Source organism: Podarcis vaucheri (genome assembly GCF_965113315.1).
Source record: "Podarcis vaucheri genome assembly, chromosome: 2".
NCBI classification, from domain to species: Eukaryota; Metazoa; Chordata; class Lepidosauria; order Squamata; family Lacertidae; genus Podarcis; species Podarcis vaucheri.
In genome coordinates this window covers 31,097,686-31,120,919 of record NC_138760.1, presented here as the reverse complement: position 1 = coordinate 31,120,919, position 23,234 = coordinate 31,097,686, and the positions used below count along the sequence as shown (strand labels likewise).

The window sequence follows — 23,234 nt, the reverse complement described above, 5'->3', positions numbered from 1 at the left end:
GCAGATCATGGGTACAGTCCTGCTTTTGACAAGGGACATAGCAGGCCAAATGGTTCCGACCCTCTCTTTCACACACCTTTTATGATATTTGCCTTGGCTTCCTTCTGTTGATAGCACTGCTACAAATCACTCTCCCCATGGTGAAATATCTCTATCCTGGTAGCTGTATTTGCAAATCTTAGCCATGTGACTAGGATATGTGACTGGGGCAATTTTCCCAGTAGTGATGTGTGGAAGTGAGAGCTGGACCATAAAAAAGGCTGATCACCGAATAATTGATGCTTTTGAATTACGGTGCTGGAGGAGACTCTTGAGAGTCCCATGGACTGCAAGAAGATCAAACCTATCCATTCTGAAGGAAATCAGCCCTGAGTGCTCACTGGAAGGACAGATCGTGAAGCTGAAGCTCCAATACTTTGGCCACCTCATGAGAAGAGAAGACTCCCTGGAAAAGACCCTGATGTTGGGAAAGATGGCGGGCACAAGGAGAAGGGGACGACAGAGGACAAGATGGTTGGATAGTGTCTTTGAAGCTACCAGCATGAGTTTGACCAAACTGCGGCAGGCAGTGGAAGACAGAAGTGACTGGCGTGCTCTGGTCCATGGGGTCACGAAGAGTCGGATATGACTAAACAACAACAAAGCCATGTGACTCTCATCCACATCTAATTTTCCCTGTCCAGGTTCTTGGAGACTACTGTGGGGGACATGGAGAATGGCTGTATACCGTATTGGCCCAAATATATGCCACACCCTAAAAATTGAAGGGGGGAGAGAAAAAGAAAAAATACCAGGCCTGCTTCCAGGGGGAGCCACACCACTTTGCCAGTGACACTGTTGCCCCACACTTCCGGCTGCTCTCTAGGGACCGTCAAAACAAGGGGAGGAGGCCACCCCCTTTCGTTCCGACGGCTCGAGGGAGGTTTTGGAGCGGCGGGTAGCCGCACTCCCGAGCTGCTTCGGTGGGGGTGAGCCGTCCCACTTTGCCAGTGTCGCAAGGTCCCGGATATAAGCCACACTGTAACTTTTCACGATCGGAATTGGGGGGGTGGCTTATATTCGGGCCAGTGCGGTAATTGGGGGCAAATTGCACAGAGAGTCCTTGCAAATGCTGGATGGATCATCACTGGATATGGGGAGTCCATTTTCAGAGACCTCCCACATGGTGACATGCTCAATCCTCTGACTCTAAAGCAGGTCTGCACAGCCCATCACTTGTGGCTTGCTCGAAAACCCTCCTGTTTCTGTTTTTGCAGTCCCAGGCAGTCCTGGCAACAGCAAATACTTGACACTTACTGAATCCTCGAGAGCTTCTGTACATGGTTGGCAGGTTGCATTCAGTTTGGTACATCGCAAGTTATGTGTGCACCTGCTCTAAGAGTCAGCTGAGCTGCTACACTTGCCATGGGGACCAACATCCTTGTAGGGAGCATGTAGCTGTTTCATGTAGTGGAACACATCACGTGACTCAACCCATTGTCATGGATGTACGGGGAAACCTGTACATGTAGGATGTCATGTGCAACATTCATGTGTTCAGTTCCACTAAATTCACCCTGGGAATTGGTAGTGGGGCTGTCTAGATGGCTCCAGTACCAAGAATGGTAGAACTTTCCCCTAATGCCAGGCTTAAAGTATTAGTACAGTATTGCGATCTGGCATATCTTCTTAGGACAACTGAACTGCCATCTTGTGTAGAATAACTAAGATTGTTCCTTTTAGTCAATTTAACAAATTCAACTTTTTTAAATTTTTATTTATTTATTTATGTTGCACTACATATATGAAATATTTACATAGCGTTATATATACATTATATTTGTAAATTCACATTTTCACATTTCATTATGTACCAACATTTAGTAATTTCTTATTTGCTTCTTATTTCTTGCCTTATGTCTTCCTTCCATCTGTGCGCGACTTCCTTGTTTTTATTTTATAACTTTTATTGTGATTGTATTTTTGTATCTTACATACATTCTTGTATATCTGTTTCACTTAACTTTGTCACCAATCACCAATTCAGCTATTTTTTACACCAGCAAATGTTGTGTTCTGAGAGCAGTGTCCCCATGCTATCCTTTTTAAATTCAAAGCATAATCTGGTGCTTCTCCCCTCCTCTCCCTCTTTTCCTGTATCTGAGCCATGTTTGTGGCTTTCTAATGGCTGGTCCAGCCAGAAGAACGCCTGACTGGATATAGTGAAGTGCTGCTTATGTGAGATGTGTTCCTAGAAAGAAAGGGAAGCAGCTGAGTTGTGAAATGATGTCTGTAGGATTCTCAGATCCTACTTCCCCTAACTCTTCAGTCAGCTCCTCTAACCTTCAGTGGACTTTGGGAGCAAAGTTTGCTCTACATACATTACACGAGCAGGTCCAGGAGTCCATTGTTAATATCTTGAGTGGGGTGGGGGCGAGCAGGCTGCTGCTCTAGTAGGGTGAAGAGACACTGAGATAGTGAAAAGGGGGAAGAGTTGTCCTGGCTCTGTGATGACTGCCTGACTACTCTTGAAGGGTCTTCAGTGAAGAAGATCCTAAACACCACGAGGAGACTTGAGGGGGGAGCAGACAGACTTAATGACAGTGCTGATAATAAGGGATGCCTCTTGCATTCTATGGGATGCTTATATTCTGCTTTAAGCAAATTTTGTCAGTCCTTTGGGGGCCACATACTTACAGTGTCTTTACTGGCCAATGTGGCTTCCATGTGTCTCCCTCCCTCCCACTGACTAGATCAAGCTTTCCAAACACAATACATTGGGTTAACACAATATTATAGACTGTCTGACCTCGAAACTGGCCACCAGCCGGGCTGCCTGTTTAAATTTTTTCATAATGTCTTGGCGTTCAATGGAGCTTTTCTTGGCAGATTCTAATATTAGGGGATGGTTTGTTAAGCTTCACTTACCCTCTAGCTTTCTCCAAGTAACAGCGTGATTGTCACAGGATCCTGTCTCAGTTGTTGCTCAACTGCAGATGGAGACAAGAGGCTCCATTCTTTTCTCCGTCACCCGCCCCAAATAAAGAGGTAGAAGAGGGGAGTTGCCCTTCTCTTGCTTTACTTCTAGATCATGAGACTGGGCAGTAAAGGAAGTGTGCAACACAACAACCTCCAGGTATGTCTCATTCTTTGGATCATTGTGGAACGTTAAACTCCAGCTAAGGAGAATAACATCTTTCACAGTTGAATTTTCTGCGAGAGAGAGGTCTCATACAAAAGGCAAAGGCTGCTGTGGTTGAGTAGGAAACTTCTTCATCCATCAGGGTAAGGAGGCTTTGGTGCAAGACTGTTGAGCTGTCCCCTAGCCATAAGTGCACAGGGCAATGAGTCCAGAATGCTTTCACATTATCCCTAATGGTATTACAGTATAATACTCTCTTAGAATAAAGTCTCTGGAACGTGAGATCTGTGCATTTCATTATGGATGATTCGACTTTCCTCTTCAGATAAGTGTGAGCATATATGTTAGAATTGGGCTAAATGTGGCTAGAAATGCCCACTTCATTAGATTTATTACCTGCCCATCGCCACTAGTTTCCAAAGTTTCCCAAAGGTTTGATTATTGCATTCATTTAAAATGATAGCTTCAAACAGCTTTGCAAACATTGTGTCTTGCAGGCTCTCGGTGCTATAAGCAAGGTAAATGTTGAAGAACCGGTGTTGAGACCTAGAACTCAAAACAGAGTCATGATCTGCATTATTCTGTAACCTTGCACTGTGTGTACCAGTCTTGTTGAGAAGTGCTGTGATGCATCGGAACCCTTTCGCTTTCTCGTTCCACTTTCTGCCCTTCCCTAGCACAAACAATGAGTGATAGGTGAGCAGGGAGACCCCTGGGGGAAAGAGGAGAAGGCAAGGGGATGCAGCTCTGCAAAACAGGCTGAGCATAGAGGGGGAGGAACAATCAGGCAGCTGGAAGAAGACTGTGGGGGAAATCCTTGTGGCTCTGCTACTGTAGAGTGGAGAATGTCAGTTCTCATTTGCCCACATCTGAAATCCTCCCATGTCTTGATGGCAGATGAAAGGGTATGAGAGTGGACCATTACAGACAAGTAACTCTTTCTGCTTCATGGAGTTGAGCACTAATTTGATTCACTTGCTGTAACTCAGATTGCCACAAAGGTGAGAGATTTGCATGGCATGCAGACCTGAGTTCAAATCCTATAGCCTTGCCTTGTGCCATTTTTCTGTGAAATGGGGCCACTAAGGCCTAGCTCAGTAGCTTTTTAAGATAAATGTAGGCAACAATTGTTAAAGTAAAAATGTATGCAAATAATAAATTTTTGCTTCTTCTACTAGACAGGTTTTATTGATATATACAGCTAAAAAACAAATACAGAATTGTAAGCAAACATGATGTGGTGTATCCCACTACCCATCCCTCTTATAACATATCAGTTGTTGTTGTTGTTGTTTAGTCTTTTAGTCGTGTCCGACTCTTCGTGACCCCATGGACCAGAGCACACCAGGCACTCCTGTCTTCCACTGCCTCCCGCAGTTTGGTCAAACTCATGCTGGTAGCTTTGAGAACACTGTCCAACCATCTCGTCCTCTGTCATCCCCTTCTCTTTGTGCCCTCCATCTTTCCCAACATCAGGGTCTTTTCCAGGGAGTCTTCTCTTCTCATGCGGTGGCCAAAGTACTGGAGCCTCAGCTTCAGGATCTGTCCTTCCAGTGGTGCAGGTTATTAATATGTTTCTACTTCCCCTTACAATATTCCTCAAGACTTAATTTGATCTAGTCCATTTCTGCTTTTGAAGAAGGCAAAACTGTTTGGTCTCTTCATTGGAAGCTTCTGTGAAATCAACCAGCTTGCTTCATATGATCTGCTGGGCAATGACTGCATTGTAGATGCATTATATTGAAGAGGAGCCTTGAAGCAAATGTCTGGCTCCAAATCCCTCTCAATGTTGACTCTTCATACTTAACCATAAACACTGACACCCCCTGAGTCACAATGCTTGCAGGGCCATTCCTAAGGTTATCACTGGGCCAGATTTTTTCTATTTACCTAGCCTAACTGGTTCTTCCCCTCCACCCGGTCACCCATTATGTATCTGGCGATGGGTGTTCTGTTTTGTTTCTGTAATTCTGCAGTAGACAGATGGAGTTGTGACTCTTTCCTGTCTGGGAGAGACTGCAATGCTAGACTCCCTAGTTTTCATCATTTTGTGCTCTGAGTAACTAATTATGTTGCCTGTGCTTGCTTATAATGGGTTATGTCACTAGGAGAGGCTCCCCTTGAGGCATTTTTCCCAAGGAAGTTGCATGCACTTGTTGAAACTCTAGGGGAGGGGAATATTTAATAGTAAGTATAGATAAGTAGATAAATAGATAAATAGATAAATAGATAAATAGATAAAGTATAGACAAGTAGATAAATAGGTACCGCTTACCAGCGGGAAGGTAAACGGCGTTCCGTGTGCTGCGCTGGCTCGCCAGATGCAGCTTTGTCATGCTGGCCACGTGACCCGGAAGTGTCTCCGGACAGCGCTGGCCCCCGGCCTATAGATGTGAGATGGGCGCACAAACCCCAGAGTCTGTCAAGACTGGCCCGCTCGGGCAGGGGTACCTTTACCTTTACCTTTATAGGAGGTGTCTTTAAAAAGATGGGGGTTCCTTTCCCACCTGATGAATGCTCCAATGGTTACAATACAAAAATAGATGTGTAGCCTACATGGATTGCTGTGGTTATGCACTCTTTCTCCTGTTAGCTGGCTGGACTGCAAAGGAGCTGGTCTTTGCTGGAGCCTCCCATGAGTATTACTTGCAAGAGCTGAATGTGCGCTATTGAGTGCATGCACTCCTTGAAACAGCCTAAGTCCAGGCATGCCATTGCATCAAGAGTTCTTCGAACTTTCTGGCCATGAGCACAAGCAGGATTTTGAGTGTTGTGGGCGCCATCGCAAAATAGCTGGGATGGGGGAGGCGTGCCCATTCATAAAATGGTCACTGCTGTGTGCATGGCCAGCCGCACAATGCTTGTTTCAGGGAAAGCACATTGGCAAGGCAGAATACAGTGGTACTTCAGGTTACAGACTCCACTAACCCAGAAATAGTACCTCGGGTTAAGAACTTTACCTCAGGATGAGAACAGAAATCGTGCTCTGGCGGTGCAGCGGCCAGCAGCAGGCCCCATTAGCTAAAGTGGCGCTTCAGGTTAAGAACAGTTTCAGGTTAAGAACAGACCTCCGGAACGGAGGAACGGATTAAGTACTTAACCTGAGGTACCACCGTACAAGGAACTGAGCGCAAGGTGGGGGTGTACGGTTTTGAGCCTCGAAATGCAAAACCACTCCAGTGCTCATTTTATAAAACACTTAAAAAAAAAAGGGTCTGTCAGGCAAACCACACATTCCACAGACTGCAAACTTACTTCCTTTCTTACACACACACACAATCTGTTTTTTTCCTCAATCACTCACACACGCCAGGACACACTTTTTCTCCTAAACACACATGGCCTGCTCCATTTTTCTCCCTTCGTCCATTAACACTGTGGGGGTTTGGGGAAGGGGGGCAGGGCTTGCAGTCAGGCATAGATGCTCACTTGAAATATCAGACTGGACATGTCTGTTGGCAGCATCCCATTATAACTGTTCCCTCTGCCGGCGGTGTCCAATTAGAAGTGTTCTTCTGCTGGCAGCTGGGTGAAGAGAACATGGCTCTAATTGGACACCATCAACAGAGAGAACCAATGGTTCTCTACCCCCTCATTTCCATGCCTGCTGGCCAATCGAAATGGAAGGAGTATCTAAGCAGCCGACACTGGGATGAGTGAAAAGAAATTCAAGGTTGTTGACCATTGTAGCTCATGATATGACCTAGAAAGGGGTTCAAGAGCCTGGTAGGTCTCTGTGGTCTTGTTGGTACCTATGGGCACCATGTTGCTGTTCAGGACATTAATAATAATCACCCGTCATTCGCCAGCAGATCCCTTCCAGTTTAAAATTAAAAACAGTTAAAACAAGCACAGCAATAGGATGGGTCCTGGAAACAAACATCTTGGTAAAGAGGTTTGTGTTCAGCATTCACTGAAATGCAGGTTGTCCCTGGCTTGTATATTAAATAGGCAATTCATTCATTAACAAATCTTTATACAGAGCCCAGAATATGCTGAACTGCCACCTTAAGGATAAAGGTAAAGGGACCCCTGACCATTAGGTCCAGTCGTGGCTGACTCTGGGGTTGCGGCGCTCATCTCGCTTTATTGGCCGAGGGAGTCGGCGTACAGCTTCTGGGTCATGTGGCCAGCATGACTAGGCCGCTTCTGGCGAACCAGAGCAGCGCATGGAAACGCCGTTTACCTTCCTGCCGGAGTGGTACCTATTTATCTACTTGCATTTTGACGTGCTTCCAAACTGCTAGGTTGGCAGGAGCAGGGACCGAGCAACGGGAGCTCACCCCTTCGTGGGGATTCGAACCGCCGACCTTCTGATCGGCAAGTCCTAGTCTCTGGTTTAACCCACAGCACCACCCGCGTCCCTTGCCCTTAAGGGTAGAGGATTGGTATTAGCCAGTCGCAATTGTCTGTATTTTTCTTGTCTTTAAGGCGATTATTTGGGCTTTAATTCTTAGCAGAGATGTGTAAAAAGTGGAGGGGTGGCGGAGCTATGCCCCTACAGTAATAGCCTGGGTGCCACCACTTGTACCACTGGGTGCAGACGCATGAGGTGGCTGCTGATTAGAGAGCAGCTGCCTGTTTCAGATCTCATGCTTGGAACCCTGTGCATATATATAGCCTGGGGCTGTGGAACACAGAATTAGGCTACTATTCAGATCAAGCTACAAGGAGAACTCTGTGTGCCTTGAAGCACTTCTTGGAACCATCAGAAGCCTCTGCTATTCACTGGTAATCAAGATTATCACAGAAGGAGAAACCTGTGTATTCTGTGAGGCAGCGGGTCTTCCAAAGCCCACCGTAGTCTCTTGAGGACAGAGCTTTCCAAACTGAGTCGCACAAATGCTCCCCACACTCCTTCTGGGGCTGGTAAGGGGCTAGTTTAACCTCCAGTTTGCTACGAAACTGAATTACTGTGCCGCGAAACGATGCGTGTCTAAACGGTTCGCCCGCTGTCTCTCTCTTCCCTCCCCCCCCCCAGCTTTAGGGTGGCTGAGTGGGAGGAGGCAGGCAGACTCCAGGGGCCCGAGGGGCTTCCTTCACCGCTGAGCTCAGTTGGTTAGTGTGTGGTGCTGATAACATCAAGGTTGCAGGTTCGATCCCCATATGGGGCAGCTCCCTATTCCTGCATTCCTGGGGATTGGACTACACAGGATCCTCCGCGTCCCTTCCAACTCTACAATTCTATGGTTCTATGAATCATTTCCCCTGCTTTACTCTCCACCTGACCATTCCTCACCCGACCACTATATAATGCCCCTAGTGAAAAATGCATCTAGGGGAACCATAAGCTGGTTTGTTAGGTTGCTCTTTTTCTAGAGTTTTGCCCAGGAGCAACTTTGTTCCTAGAGATCACATCGGTTCAAACAGAAAAAAGGTGTTGCGTCAGCAAAAAGCCCAGTTCAGCCATGATTTTTGTTTAATTTTGCCCATGCTGCCAGAAGTCAGGTTTTTGGTCCTCTCTCGGCCTCTCGCTATAACAATATAAAAATACAAGATTTAAAATCATTGGTGACATCATATATGCCTTTTAAATCTGACACAAAAGGCACCCAAGGACCCCCCACTGCTTTAAGAGGTTTTATTGTAAAAGAAGCTTCAAGCAGGCAAGGCAGGAAGAAAACACAACCATTCCAGTCGATCCAGATGTAGCTACTTACAAAGAGGTTTCTGACCTGCCCATGTGTAGCATAGCAGCTCTGAAGGTCAGCTGGCTCAGGTGGTCTCTGATTGACAGAAGGGCACTTGCCACATTGGGGAGATGGACCACCGCAGTGCTATTAACAAAAATACCCCCCCCCCCGTTTCCGCTAGACAGAAATCTTTTCTTGTGTAATTACCTCTCTGCTTTGATGTGATGGCGGGCAGGCTGGCTGGTGTAGGACACGACTGTGTGGTACCCAAATCCTTCAAAAGCAGGAGCTGAGTGGTGACATCTGCTAGGAAGAAAGCAGGGCCTCTTCGTTCTCCGGCCCTCTGGCCGCCTACTCCAATACGGTACTGGGGTTGAGTGGCAGAGTTCGAGCTGTGTTCTCAAAAGCTTTAAGTCTCTATTAAAAATAGATTTTTTTTTATTTGTAACCATAGGAAACCATGAAATGTTTGCCAAGCAGAAAATTCAGTACCTCTATCCAAGTTAATCTGCATGAAATTTTCAGGTAGGACCTGTGCCTAGCTTTTTAAGCAGGCTCAGTATAGTTCTACCCCGATTATAATACATAAGCCTCATGAAAATGATTAAGGCTGCCATCAACATGGTTTTAAACTAAAGTGGTACCTTGGGTTAAGAACTTAATTCGTTCTGGAGGTCCGTTCTTAACCTGAAACTGTTCTTAACCTGAGGTACGACATTAGCTAATGGGGCCTCCCGCTGCCGCTGCTGCCGTGTGATTTCTCTTCTCATCCTGAAGCAAAGTTCTTAACCCGAGGTACTATTTCTGGGTAGGTGTCTGTAACCTGAAGTGTCTGTAACCTGAGGTACCACGGTATAGTGGCAAAACTAACTTTGTATATACTCTTAAGGGGTTTTTGTGGGCAGGGGGCGTGTAATGGAGCTGAGATCCTCAAAAAGCTCAACTCTGCCAGTATCCATTTTGTATTTTTGTGTACCTTAGGTTACATACGCTTCAGGTTACATACACTTCAGGTTACAGAGTCTGCTAACCCAGAAATAGCGCTTCAGGTTAAGAACTTTGCTTCAGGATGAGAACAGAAATCGTGCTCCGGCGGCGCAGCAGCAGGAGGCCCCATTAGCTAAAGTGGTGCTTCAGGTTAAGAACAGTTTCAGGTTAAGTACGGACCTCCAGAACGAATTAAGTACTTAACCCGAGGTAACACTGTAGTTGCACAGAATAACCCTCCCAGCCCCCCCAAAAGCTCTGCCAGTTGCCTACGTGTAGCTCATTCTGCAGAGGTTTTGCAGCCTGATAATAATAATAATAAATTTTATTTATATCCCGCCCTCCCCAGCCGAAGCCGGGCTCAGGGCGGCCAACAACAATAAAACAGTACAAAAGCACAGCACACTCTAAAATCATTCATTATAAAATTAATTCAAATCAAGCCACTGGCAACCATTGGGCCAGAGCTCCGCAAAGATTGCCGAGGGAGGGAGTCAGGCTGTGCCCTGGCCAAAGGCCTGGTGGAACAGCTCTGTCTTGCAGGCCCTGCGGAAAGATGTCAAGTCCCACAGGGCCCTAGTCTCTTGTGACAGAGTTTTCCACCAGATCGGAGCCACAGCCGAAAAAGCCCTGGCTCTAGTTGAGGCCAGCCTAACTTCTCTGTGGCCTGGGACCTTCAAGATGTTTTTATCTGAAGACCGTAAGTTTCTCTGTGGGGCATACCAGGAGAGGCGGTCCCGTAGGCGGTCCCCTCTAGATTGTTGCAGTGGGACCTCTTGGCTTTCACAGCTAGGAATGGGAGCTACAGCTGAAGCGAGCCCTTTTGAGGTTGGCAGAGTGAGCCTCCCATATTTGTTTTCATGCATCCTCTGGTTTGAACTTCTCTTCCGCCTCCTGAAAGCGTCGGTTTCAGCTGGCTTTTGTAACTTCAGTTGCAATGAAAGTGTGCTTTGATTTGCACCTACCCACTGCTAGAGTTTGCAGACCACAAATTGCTTACCCCCCGAATAGTAAAATGCAGAACTTGCGGGTTTTGAAATTGGCACATTTCACACGGGGGCTTGACAGCGTGGTTGAATGGAGAGTGGTGATCCTCAGCCACATTCTTTCCTTACTCTCAACCATTGTCAGCATCATTGCTTTTCTGTGAGAATTTGGCAAAACTGCAGCTGCATCTTCACTCTCTCACACACACCCTACTTTCTGTTACTGCTCCAGTATCTTTGCGGGGGGTGGGGAGTGGGGCAGGCTTTCTTCTCCCCGAAGACATCACAAAGGACAAATTAAGCCAATAATAATATAGTGGTACCTCGGGTTAAGTACTTAATTCGTTCCGGAGGTCCGTTCTTAACCTGAAACTGTTCTTAACCTGAGGCACCACTTTAGCTAATGGGGCCTCCCGCTGCTGCTGCGCTGCCAGGGCACAATTTCTGTTCTCATCCTGAAGCAAAGTTCTTAACCTGAGGTACTATTTCTGGATTAGCAGAGTCTGTAACCTGAAGCGTATGCAACCTGAGGGTACCACTGTAATAATTAATTTTATTATTTAAACCCTGCTTATCCAGCTGGGTTTCCCACAGCCAATGGTTTGCCCTCTGTTTTAAATGGGGGGGGAGTGAATACTCCCACTGCTGATGTGTTGTGTGCTTGCTTTGACCATGAAGATGCACAGAACCATAGCTGCAAGCTCAGGGGTAGAGCATTTGCCTTGGATACAGGAGGTCTCAAGTCCCTGTCTCCTCAGCATCTCCAGGGTAGGCCCACCTGGGAAAGAAACCAGGAGAGCTGCTTTGCCGGTCCATGGAGACGAGACCGAGCAAGATAAAGGGAAGTTCTGACTCCATATAAAGCAGCTTCCCTACCCTGCTTTGGTTTCAATGGAGTTGGCAAAACGACGATAAGTGGTGAAAGTCTGAGCGTACTCCCCCATTTTGTAAGTGGCGAGCTCTTTGTCCTCCTGTATCAACGGTGCAAGCATGTGTTCTTTTAAAAGTTTGTGTGTCCGCTGTTGGCTTGTTCCGGATCTGGCTGGCTTCGCTCTCTCTCTCTCTTTTGTAGCCCCCTTTCATAGCCTGCTCTGATGTCTGTTTTCAATTCCTTCAGCATCTGTGTGTCTGCTTTCTATTCTCTTCAAAATCCCAAGAGTCTTCACTCCCCTTCCCCCATGTAGCTTAAAAAAAAAAACCACAGACACACAAACTTGAGGATGCCTTAGCCAGCCTTGTGAACTTTGCTTTTAAAAAAAGAAAATGCAGAAATATGTGAGTCACAGCTTAAAATCTTATACCTTTTTTGGCAGTACTCTTGTGTTCTTTTTGGATGTCTTCCCCCCTTAACTTTAGTCTTCTTCAAAGCCTCTGGTGAACTGTTAGTTCAAAATGACAAGGGTATTTCTTTGTTCTGGTATTCTGGAATATGTTATAGTTCTCCTGTGCACTGTCAAACTATTCAGCTCGTGGTAGGGCAGCTGTTTGTAGCGGAATGAGACTTGCTACACCACCTTCCCCCCCCCTTTTTCTTTTTTTTGTTCCAGGTTGGGTACACTCACTGCCATTCTGGGTATTTGCTTCTAATCTTCATGACTTAAGGGTAACTGTGAAGGCATGTTAATAATTGATACAACTCTGTCAATAGTGCAGAAGCTTGCTTTGGATTTGCAGCAGCACAATTATGCTTTAAAAAACCGGGGGTGGGGACTTTTGTGATATCTACTGTTTTTGTGCCTAGGACTTGCCTATCAGAAGGTCGGTGTTTCGAATCCCTATGACAGCGTGAGCTCCCGTTGCTCGGTCCCTGCTCCTGCCAACCTAGCAGTTCGAAATCCCGTCAAAGTGCAAGTAGATAAATAGGTACCACTCCGGCAGGAAGGTAAACTGTGTTTCTGTGTGCTGCTCTGGTTTGCCAGAAGCGGCTTAGTCCTGCTGGGCACATGACCCGGAAGCTGTACGCCAGCTCCCTCGGCCAATAAAGCGAGATGAGCGCCGCAACCCCAGAGTCGGCGACGACTGGACCTAATGGTCAGGGGTCCCTTTACCTTTACCTTACTGTTGTTGTGATAACTCTTAGAGAGGTCAGAAATGGTTGGACCATGTGCAAAGGCCCCATAGAATTAACTTTTAACCCAGGGAAGAGTTTTAATTTGACAGTGACTGAGAACCATGGCTTGTGGTGCAATCCTGTACCCATTTACCTGAGAGTAAATGCCATTGAAATCAATAGGACTTCCTCCTGAGTGGATATGTATAGGATTGCTATCATTGTAGCACAATGGAAGGAAATTAGCCATGGGCCAGTCATTGGACAAGTTGCCTAATGGAGCTGCTTCTTGGCTAATGATTATCCAGCTTATTTCATAATTTGTCTTGTATAACTAGATCAGGTCTTAGTATCCCAGCTTCAGAATGTTGCGCTAGCTTGTGAAATGAGGAAGCTGGGCTGATTTGGGTGGTGTGATCTCTTGTTCACAAATCCACACAGGCTGCTGATTTACTTTTGTTTTCCTCTATGTACATACACACTTTTTTTTAAAAAAAAAAAGTATTCACATTATTTTCGGGTCTAAAAACTTTGATACTAACCAGTTTAGCATTATCAGGCTTTTTTTCCTTTCTATTGCTATCTGAATGTGCACCCCACCACCTTTTGAAAACATGGCTGTTTTAATATGCTGGCTTTTCATTGATTCCTGCAGCTGCGTGTAGATCACTTTTGTTGAACAAGTGGGGCGATTTCTTGCTAGTGGGGTACCAACGCTTCTCCAGTATCAGTAGCATGCTGTCAATACATTGAACTGGAGTGGGGGATTCCTGCAAGGAGAAAAGCCTTTCTTAATTATAGCTGCTTTCCCTACAAGCCAAAGGATCCATATAATCAGTGCTAGAATTTCCCTTCTAGTCTGTTTCATTGCCAAAGGGAACTTTCTACCACCTTATAAACACACACACACACACACACCTCCCCCCCCCCTCACCCCGAGAAGGAAGAGAATATTTGAGTTGCGGGAGTGCACACGTTTCAAAGAAATTGAATGTTAAAAATTAATCAAACAAGAAATCATTGTTCAATTGGTGAAGTAACTCTATGTGGCAGTAGGAAGCCAGTGTGGATTTGCTTCCCTTTAACGACTGCACACAAAAAGTGAATAGTTCTACATTCATATGGCACACTCATAGAACCTTTTTAAAACACACACACACACACACAGAGAGAGAGAGAGAGAGAGAGAGAGAGAGAGAGCGCAAAGCCTTACATTGCTCTAAGCATGGTGCACAGAGACCATTTTACTAGGTACAAGGCATTGGCACTGACCAGTAGGTGCCCAGAGCAACCAGCTGATCGGCATCGATTGCAGCAGTGCCGGTTGTGTTGCTGGCAACCATTTCGGCGCTCTCCCCCCCCCCGCCCGGCACTGCTTAAAGGTAACCTGTAGAAACCAGTTTGACCACAGAGCAGGACAGAAACTAAACATGGGGAGGAATGTGTGTATTTGTGGGAAGTGTGTGTTGTGGGCAACAATAGTTCTGCTTTGCTCAAGGTCCCCAAGAAGTTAGCATCTATACCATGGGTAGGCAACCTAAGGCCCAGGGGCCGGATCCGGCCCAATCGCCTTCTAAATCCGGCCCATGGACGGTCCGGGAATCAGCATGTTTTTACATGAGTAGAATGTGTCCTTTTATTTAAAATGCACCTCTGGGTTATTTGTGGGCCCTGCCTGGTGTTTTTACATGAGTAGAAGGTGTGCTTTTATTTAATATGCATCTCTGGGTTATTTGTGGGACATAGGAATTCATTCATCTCCCCCACAAAATATAGTCCGGCCCCCCACAAGGTCTGAGGGACAGTGGACCAGCCCCCTGCTGAAAAAGTTTGCTGACCCCTGATCTATACTAATGCCAAATCTCCTGATGTGAGGAACGCTCTAAGGGGTCACTGACCTCTGTTTCAGATATATATCTGTCAGGAGGCTCTGCAGTCAAATGAGCAGGGCTTTATCTGGAGTGGGAAGGGGCGAAGATGGGTGAAGAACAGCACTCCACCTCGTGTAAGCTATGCTTCTGAGAGAGGAGGGGTTGGGGGTGCCTGTCTCAAATATTCCTTAGTTTATTGCAAACATGCGCCTCAGCTATGTTCTCTAGGAGCAGACAGGCATTCATTACTGCCTCATTCCTTTCCCTGCCTATGATGGCTGCTCCACTGAGCATGCAAAACTGCCTCGGAGCAGTAAATCAAAAGTGAAGGGAGAAGATTTCTGCAAGCGTGGGGGGAAGGGGAGAGTCATCTTCTGATGCCCCTGTTTTGAACCATGCTTTCCTACCCCACTGAGCTATTTTCATGTAACTCCCTCCCCTAGAGCTTCCAGCACAACTGCCCTTTTCTGGTTTGCATCTAGCGGAGCCGCCCTCGGTGCTGCTGCTTTTTTTGGTGAAATTAGAAGTGCTCATCTCATGGTTGTCCCCCCTTCCATTGAGTAAAGCGACCATGCAGGGCAGAAAATAGTCTTGGAGGAGCAATTACCCTGTGCCTCCCAGGTAGGGCTGGGGAGCATTTTTCAAGGGCCACATTCCCTTGTGAGTAACCTCCCAGGGCTACATGCCGGGGTGGGCAGGGCTATAGGCAAAGGTGGGTGGAGCAACAGAGGTGGTTCTTACCTTCAGCCTTTGAAATTAGCCAGGCGCATTTTCCACCTGGCTATCAGCCACTTGCGACCAAGTGAAGATGGCTGGGCTCCAGGATGGTGTCTGACGTCTCCACCATCTGGAGACGCATGCCTGGGGACCCTTGGATCGTGACTGTTTTCACCCGCTGATACCGCACCCTGTAATTCTATCAATTATGTCTTATCTGCACAATCACATTTAATTTCAGGAACCAAAATGCTTCGTCTGTGTAGCCTGAGCAGGAGCAGTGTACAATGTTGTAGTTGATTGTTGTAGCTTGTCTTCCCACTGCCCTGCTTATAGTTGGAAGAATATACATAATGTTATGAATGGTCCATGCCACCATTAAGAAAAAAGAGGTCGGAATGGGCCAATATATATGTGGGCTGTCCCTGGATCAAATGACTTTCCTTCTTTTAAGTTCTCAAAGTTCTTAAATCTATCTCCAGGTTGTCCTCTGAACCGGCCAGATATTTAGCTAAGAATCAAATCACAGTCAGTCCATCATTTGAAAAATAAAGAATTGAGAACCTCTTGCCCCAAAATGGCAACCAGACATTCCATTTTGGGCAACTGTAACCTTGGTTTAAGGAGCTATTTGGCACCTAACACTGCTTACCTTTGTGCAATACATGACATTCCAGCCACACCAAAGTCAGAGGTTTCTATACAAACACACCAACTAGGTAAAAGTACTTGAGGAGGGAACAGAACAGGGTTGGAGAGGGGTTTAGGCATTACCTGAGGGAGAGTTTCGCAGGTTGGATGGAGAGCCCCACCGTAGATGGTGCCCTCTCATGCCCCCATTAAAGGAACAGCAAGCAGCACCTCTGTTGTCTTGAGGAGACCTAACCCTCTCTTCCTTTCTTATGTCTGTGTTTTAGGCTTGGACTGTTTGAAGGTCATCAAGAGGCTTGAGGCCTACCTGTGAGGCTGCAGGAGTACAACCTGCTCCACCCACAACTGAACAGGACCTCTCCAGTCCCACCACCCTGACTCCTGTGCAAAAGAGCTCTCACGCTTGTTGCCAAAATGCCTATTTTGAAGCAGCTGGTGACAAATTCCGCCAACTCCAAGCGCCGCTCTCGGGCCGACCTGACGGCAGAGATGATCAGCGCTCCCCTTGGCGACTTCCGCCACACCATGCACGTGGGACGGGCTGGTGATGCTTTTGGGGACACCTCCTTCCTCAACAGCAAGGCTGGGGAGGGGGAACAGGAAGCCGCGGAGGAGACAAGCTCCTCATCCAAACCAGGCCTGCTGTCACGCAAGTTCCGCAGCAGCAAGCGGTCTCAGTCCGTCACCCGGGGCGACCGGCGGGATATGCTGGGCTCTCTGAGGGACTCTGCCATTTTTGTGAAGAATGCCGTCTCCCTCCCTCAGCTTACTGAGAAGGAGACGGACAGGAGTGGTGGGAAGCAGCTGCCCAAGAGCCTTTCCTCCAGCCCTGTCAAGAAAGCCCCTGAGGAGAAGACCCCTGTAGAGAAGCAAATGAACGGTGCGGCAGCCGCTTTTAGCTCTGGGCCCCACAGTCCTGGCTTGGAAGAGCGGGCCTTTGGTGACATAACGGACCTGCCCTTGGTAGTGCCCAAGGGCAGCTACGGCATGAAGCATGCAGAGTCCATCATGTCTTTCCATATTGACCTGGGGCCCTCCATGTTGGGGGATGTCTTGAGCATCATGGATAAGGACCCATGGGAGCAAGAGGATTCTGGTTATCATGGTGCAGAAGACCCCCAGAGGGAGGCAGGCCCTGCGGAGGCATTGACGGGCCACTGGCTTGGCCAGGAAAGCAAGCGCCCCCAGGATTCCTTGGTTCAGTCGGATGACAACAGAGCAGCAACCTACAGCCCTGGATCTGCCCGCAGCATTACCAGTCGCCTGACAATGGACAGCAGCTCCATCTCGAGCGGCACCTCTGTGGGAGAGGAACAGCGTACTTTAGTCTCCAGGGGACAGAACCAAGGCGTTTCAGAGCATACGAGGCAGGACGCTGCTAAGCAGCTGGAAAAGGAATTCTCCTTCATGGATGAAGAAGACGACGAGATAAGAGTATAAGAAAGGTGACTGGAACCTTTACACTTGGCTTGGCTCAAGAAGGAAAAATTTTCAACAGATTCTGGAATAAATTGTGGTGCGGAAAGAATGCTCTTGACCCCCTTTCTCAATCTTCAGTTTTCAACACCATCATTCCGTTAAACAGACTGTTGAAGAAAGATGGTGTTTTCTTTTGCTTAGTTTTCCCTGTTTTGGTGGGGGGTCTGAGACAAGGAGCAGGTGGGGGTGAATTCACATTTAAATGGCCTCTTTAAAATATTTTGGGTGATTCCAAAGGAATAAAAGACAACACTTGAGCATATTTGAAGACACATTCTTCACAGAAGAGAACTCAGAGTGTAATGAAACAGGTTAAACAAAAACAAAAGCACGCCAAGAGTTATTTACTGGCTGTTCAAAGCAATATAGAGCTGAATACTAGAGCAAAGCTCAAAAGAACTAGTTTCCCTATTAATATATATATTTTTCCTTTACATTTTTACTAGTACTTATTATTATTATTTTCTAATTGCCCAGGAGAATACCGTTCTGGACCTAGCACAACATTGAAGGATGCAATATATTTGTAGAGAGCAAAAAAAGACGGAAGCTTGAAATAACCAGACCCTCCAAATCTTACATGTTTCGGAAGCTAAGCGTTCTCTCCCTGTGGGCAGGCCTCTGGGAAGATCTACAAACGTTGGAATTTATGCTAGAGATTTCGTTCTTGTTTTTTTCAGATCAGAGCTAGAGGAACTCTTTGGGAATACAGATTGTGGGGGTGTGGTGATGGGAGAAGCACAGCTAGTTTACCTTTTGCCTTTGCGTTGGGTCCTTCTTTTGGTCTTGTTTTGGGCACACAAGTTGATGCTAGCAATTCTTGGAAGAGCATGACTTAAACCCTCCCTGCCCCTAAATGTTGCCACTTTTGATGGTGGTTATGTGAAACTCTCCTTGTAGTGGAATGTTTTTGGAGAGAAACTTCGTTTAGCTCCCAAGGACTGTTTAGAATCCCCCAGTGCGAGGTGAATTTCAAGAGTGGTGGTCAGTCTAGCTGACCAATTGATTAAGAGAAATCTTTCTCCTTCCCCCCCCCTTTCTGTTTCCAGGCTCTTCCTCCTTTTGTAACACGGACAAGATGTTTGTGTTGCTAGGGAAACTAATGGGGGAATGTGGCTTACCTGCACGCCTACAGGTGTAAACGGAAAGTCCCACAAGCAGCCTAACCTGATACAACTTCATCCTTTCTTATTTGAGACTCTAGAATATCACCAAGGCTGACCGAAGAACAATGATCTTGGCACTCCCCATTCCAGGAACAATGGAGACTCTGCCCTGCTCAGTTCCTCCCCATTGAAATGGCTTTTAGGGCCCTCCCTCCCAGGTTATTTGGGAGCTGCTGCTGACATTCCTGCCTCCTAGAGTCTCAATTTTTCTCTTTTTTTGCCTTCATTTTGCGGGGCATTAAACACTTAACTCCTGCCTTAATTTTTATTTTTTGACTTTTGGTTCATACTGTATATTAGATTTTCCTATCCCTTTGGGAGTAGGTTTATCTCCCTTCTTCGGATTGTGAATTTGTTGCTTGTGTACAGGTGTTTCGTTGGTGCGTTGGATGGAGGACTTTTTAACATGGAAGTATGTTTTTGTTTTAAAATTCAAAGAAATTAAACTATAGTGAAAAACAAACAAAACCACAGACCTTAAATCTATTGGGAATGTTTTGTTTTACTTGTGGGGAAGGCTGAATGCAAAAAATGGAAGAACTGGTTAGATGGTTGAACTCACGTTACTAAATCAGGAAGAGTTACAAACCAACGAATGGCAGAGATACCACTCTAATCTTAGGCCTCATTTAAGTGTGGTGCATTTTTTGACACTGTGTCCATTAGGCCAACACAGAAACCACACTTGTAATCTTTCTCTTTCCTTGAATTAAAGGTAAAGGTACCCCCGCCCGTTCGGGCCAGTCTTACCAGACTCTAGGGTTGTGCGCTCATCTCACTCTATAGGCCGGGAGCCAGCGCTGTCCGCAGACACTTCCAGGTCACGTGGCCAGCGTGACCAAGCTGCTCTGGCGAGCCAGAGCAGCACACGGAACACCGTTTACCTTCCCCGCTAGTAAGCGGTCCCTATTTATCTACTTGCACCCGGGGGTGCTTTCGAACTGCTAGGTTGGCAGGCGCTGGGACCGAGCAACGGGAGCGCACCCCGCTGCGGGGATTCGAACCACTGACCATACAATCGGCAAGTCCTAGGCGCTGAGGTTTTACCCACAGCACCACCCGCGTCCCTTTCCTTGAATTACACCCCCCAAAAAAAAGTCTATACGGTGGGCTTTAACTTTTCTTTTGAGTGTTTTTGTGTGCATAATTGTCTCTTCCCTCCTTCACTTTTTCCCTGTTCCAATCAAATTGGCAGATTTCCCCCCCCCCTTTAACCTGAACAATGATTTCTACTATGGCCAAGGGGGCGGGGGGCATGTGGTAAATAATTTTTATGTTATAGTCCCAGTCCAAAGTGTTTCATTTGTTTGTTTACCAAATTATTTATAGGCTGCCTTTTGGGGCATAGCCCACCCAAGTCTGCTCTCAACCTCTTGAAAGCACAATAAATAATCTAAGGGAAATAACAACAAAACAGTTAAAACTGTTACAAAGCCTAACAAAACAGCTAAACATACTTCTTTAGGAAAAAAAGAGGCAGTTTGGAAAAGATGTTCTGTTTTAACAGCCTGATTTATTGAGCCTGGGGAGGGGGGCATCCTATATAGGTCATGTGTTATGCAGCAGCATTCTTTTCGGAGATGTAGAAATACTTGTTGCCTGGAAACTTTTTTATGATGCCCAGGAGCTGAGTTTGAGCTGTACTTCCTCTTCCTTTTAAGAGTTTCTCAAAAGCACTGCACCTCTCCAGTCATAAGCTTGCATCTCCTTGGGGTGGGAGACTCCAGCTCCTTTCTAGCACCACATTTAGCCGTCTCACTTGTGAGTTGCATCCATCCGTCTGAAGAGCGCGGCGTCCCAGCCACGCGCAGCTGCTTTCGCTCAAGGCGTGACCTTATCTGCCTCACCCACAAGCCCCCAGTTCCCACACAGCCTGCTTGCCTCCTTCCATAAAGAGCCTTTTCAGCAATGCCCCAGGCACTGCACTGTACAACACACAGTGCGGAACCTACGCACTGCTGGTTTCATAACTTTGTCACCCTGGGAATATTTATCGGATCTTAACGGCCTACTGTCAAACCAACAATAGTGCAAGTTTGCTTTCAGCAGATGGATCTCGCAGGGAGTTGGCTTGCCTCTGGTTCCCCTTGTGCTATGGCAGCCTGCTTACAGGTCTAGCTTCCTCAGCTCCCTTCAGCCTCAAGTGTTTGTGAGAACAGGCTCTGGAGAAAACCCAAGCAAGGGGATATTTCAAATGCAAGCAGCTAGCAGCCATAGCGTTACTGTAAGAGGAAGGGGGCGGCGTGGAACGATTAGCACAGAGCAATGCCAAAGGATATTGGTGCCCTACATCCACTTTTCCAGCATGTTACGAGAGTCAAGTCCCTGTTTTGCAGGCAAATGGAAGAGCAGACAATGCAGGATCTATCTGAAACCCAGCACTCAATACAATGGAAATGCTAGCCTGGGACACTGATCCATTGTTCTGTGAAAGAAACAACAACAGCGGCAGCTGGTTGGGGGAGGCCCTTGTGCTCAGCTGAATTGGGGCAGGTTCGGCCTTCTGTTTACTAAACAGCCAATGCAGTGGTTTGGGGAGCATGGTCAGATAAAGGGGAAAGTCCTCTGTTCTACGTGACAGGCTTTCCAGAGAAGAGGCAATGCAGGGTTGGAAGTACGGTTTGGAGATGTGAAACAAACACGTGCACTGGAAGTTTTAGATTTGATGCCATGCCGCAGGGCCCTCTAACTCCAGGGGACAACAGATTGTGTCCCCCATTTAGGATAAATTAATGCAGATTATGCTCTGTTCAGCTTTGACTCTGTACAGCCAGTTTGCAGGAAGTCAGTATACTCCCTCAACGGCATTGATTTTGTGGTTAGGAGAGAAGTCAAGCTTATTTCCAAGTTACGAGGGATGTTAGCAGGCAGAACCTTGCCAGATGTTTTCACACATTCTTTCAAAGAATGGAGGAATGGTATCCTTCCATTCCATCTTCTTCATGCGCATTATTTTAAAGGTTGGCACAAAGGTTACAGGTGGATATCTGTGGAAAAGGCTCTCTGCATACCCACCCACGTTCACCTGTTGCCAACTTGGGAATACGATTGCAGAGTGGAAAAAACCACATCATCATCTTCCATTGACTTAGTGATCCAGTCCTTGATTATAGAGCTGTCACCCAGGGTAGTGGTGAAGTATACCTGTGCATATAAAGACAGCACAGAGTCCTTCCAAAATACATGTTCTATGAGTTACCAAATTATATCCCCCCCCGACCAACATTCCTGCAATGAAGGTACTTGAAAACTTTGCCAAGGAGCTAAATTAAACCTCTTTCCACTACTGCAATTCTGTCTCTTAGTTTGGAAGATGAGCCCTTTTCCATTTTTTGTCTCCCAGCCAGACAGCTGTGGAAACTAGGTTGTTGTTTTTCTCAGAGCCAAAATAACCAAAGGAGATGCTGAAGTTGAAACCTTGGTTGTTTTGGGGTAGGGGGGTTGGCTTTGGGAGCAAAGTAGTGTCATAGTTCAAAGTGGTTTGTTTTTTCTTGCTCAGCTGTGTGTTTGGGTTAGAATATTTTTACAAATGCAGAGACTGAGGCTGCAAGACTTGAAATTTTGACCATGCCACTTTCTCCCAGAGGCTCACTTGATACCTTAGAGGCATCTTCAAGTCAGAAGGCTATGCCCATAATCCCTTGGGTGCTGTGCTAGGTGGAGCATGTACAACTAATGGCCTACTTCGGGGATTGAGAGTTAACTTGGAAGTGGAGCCTCTTGACCACATGTGAGCATCTGGCTACCTACCTTTAAGAAGCATGAGGCTAGGCCCTCAATGAACCATGGTTTGCAATACAGTGGTAAAGGTAAAGGGACCCCTGACCATTAGGACCAGTCGTGGCCGACTCTGGGGTTGCAGCGCACATCTCGCTTTATCGGCTGAGGTAGCCAGTGTACACCTTCCGGGTCATGTGGCCAGCATGACTAAGTGCTTCCGGCGAACCAGAGCAGCACACGGAAACGGTGTTTACCTTCCCACCAGAGCGGTACCTATTTATCTACTTGCACTTTGATGTGCTTTTGAACTGCTAGGTTGGCAGGAGCAGGGACTGAGCAACAGGAGCTCACCCCATCACAGGGATTCAAACCACGGACCTTCTGATCAGCGAGTCCTAGGCTCTGTGGTTTAACGCACAGCGCCACCCACATCCCTAATACAGTGGTACCTCAGGTTAAGAACTTAATTCGTTCTGGAGGTCTGTTCTTAACCTGAAACTGTTCTTAACATGAAGCACCACTTTAGCTAATGGGGCCTCCCGCTGCTGCCGCGCCATGGCTGTGCGATTTCTGTTCTTATCCTGAAGCAAAGTTCTTAACCCGAGGTACTATTTCTGGGTTAGAGTCTGTAACCTGAAGCGTCCGTAACCCGAGGTACCAGTGTAGATGAAAAGTGGAGCTCACGACTCCCAGCTCCCCCACTTCTCTATTCTCTGCTACATCCACAGTGTTTTGGCCTTTCCAGGGAGGGTGGACTATGCAGAGCCTACCAAGAAATGGGAGCAAGGGGGAGGGGGAGTACAAACATCATCCATTGTCTTCAGCATTTGCTTTGCAGCAGAAGGGTCAATGA

At 46.8% G+C, this 23,234-nt stretch overlaps 1 protein-coding gene across 7 annotated transcripts in view; it reads left to right on the top strand.

Annotated features, from left to right (window-relative positions):
* Nucleotides 1-19,129, top strand: part of CDC42EP4 (CDC42 effector protein 4) — a 44,155-nt gene extending 25,026 nt beyond the window's left edge. For 5 of the 7 annotated variants that reach the window (XM_082212768.1, XM_082212766.1, XM_082212765.1 and 2 more), the window contains one exon: nucleotides 16,283-19,129. In XM_082212768.1, coding sequence (XP_082068894.1) covers nucleotides 16,431-17,456 — 1,026 coding nt within the window. In that variant the 5' untranslated portion in view covers nucleotides 16,283-16,430 and the 3' untranslated portion in view covers nucleotides 17,457-19,129. The other 2 variants (XM_082212767.1, XM_082212769.1) reach the window with 2 other exon arrangements.
* Nucleotides 19,130-23,234: the final 4,105 nt, after the last annotated feature.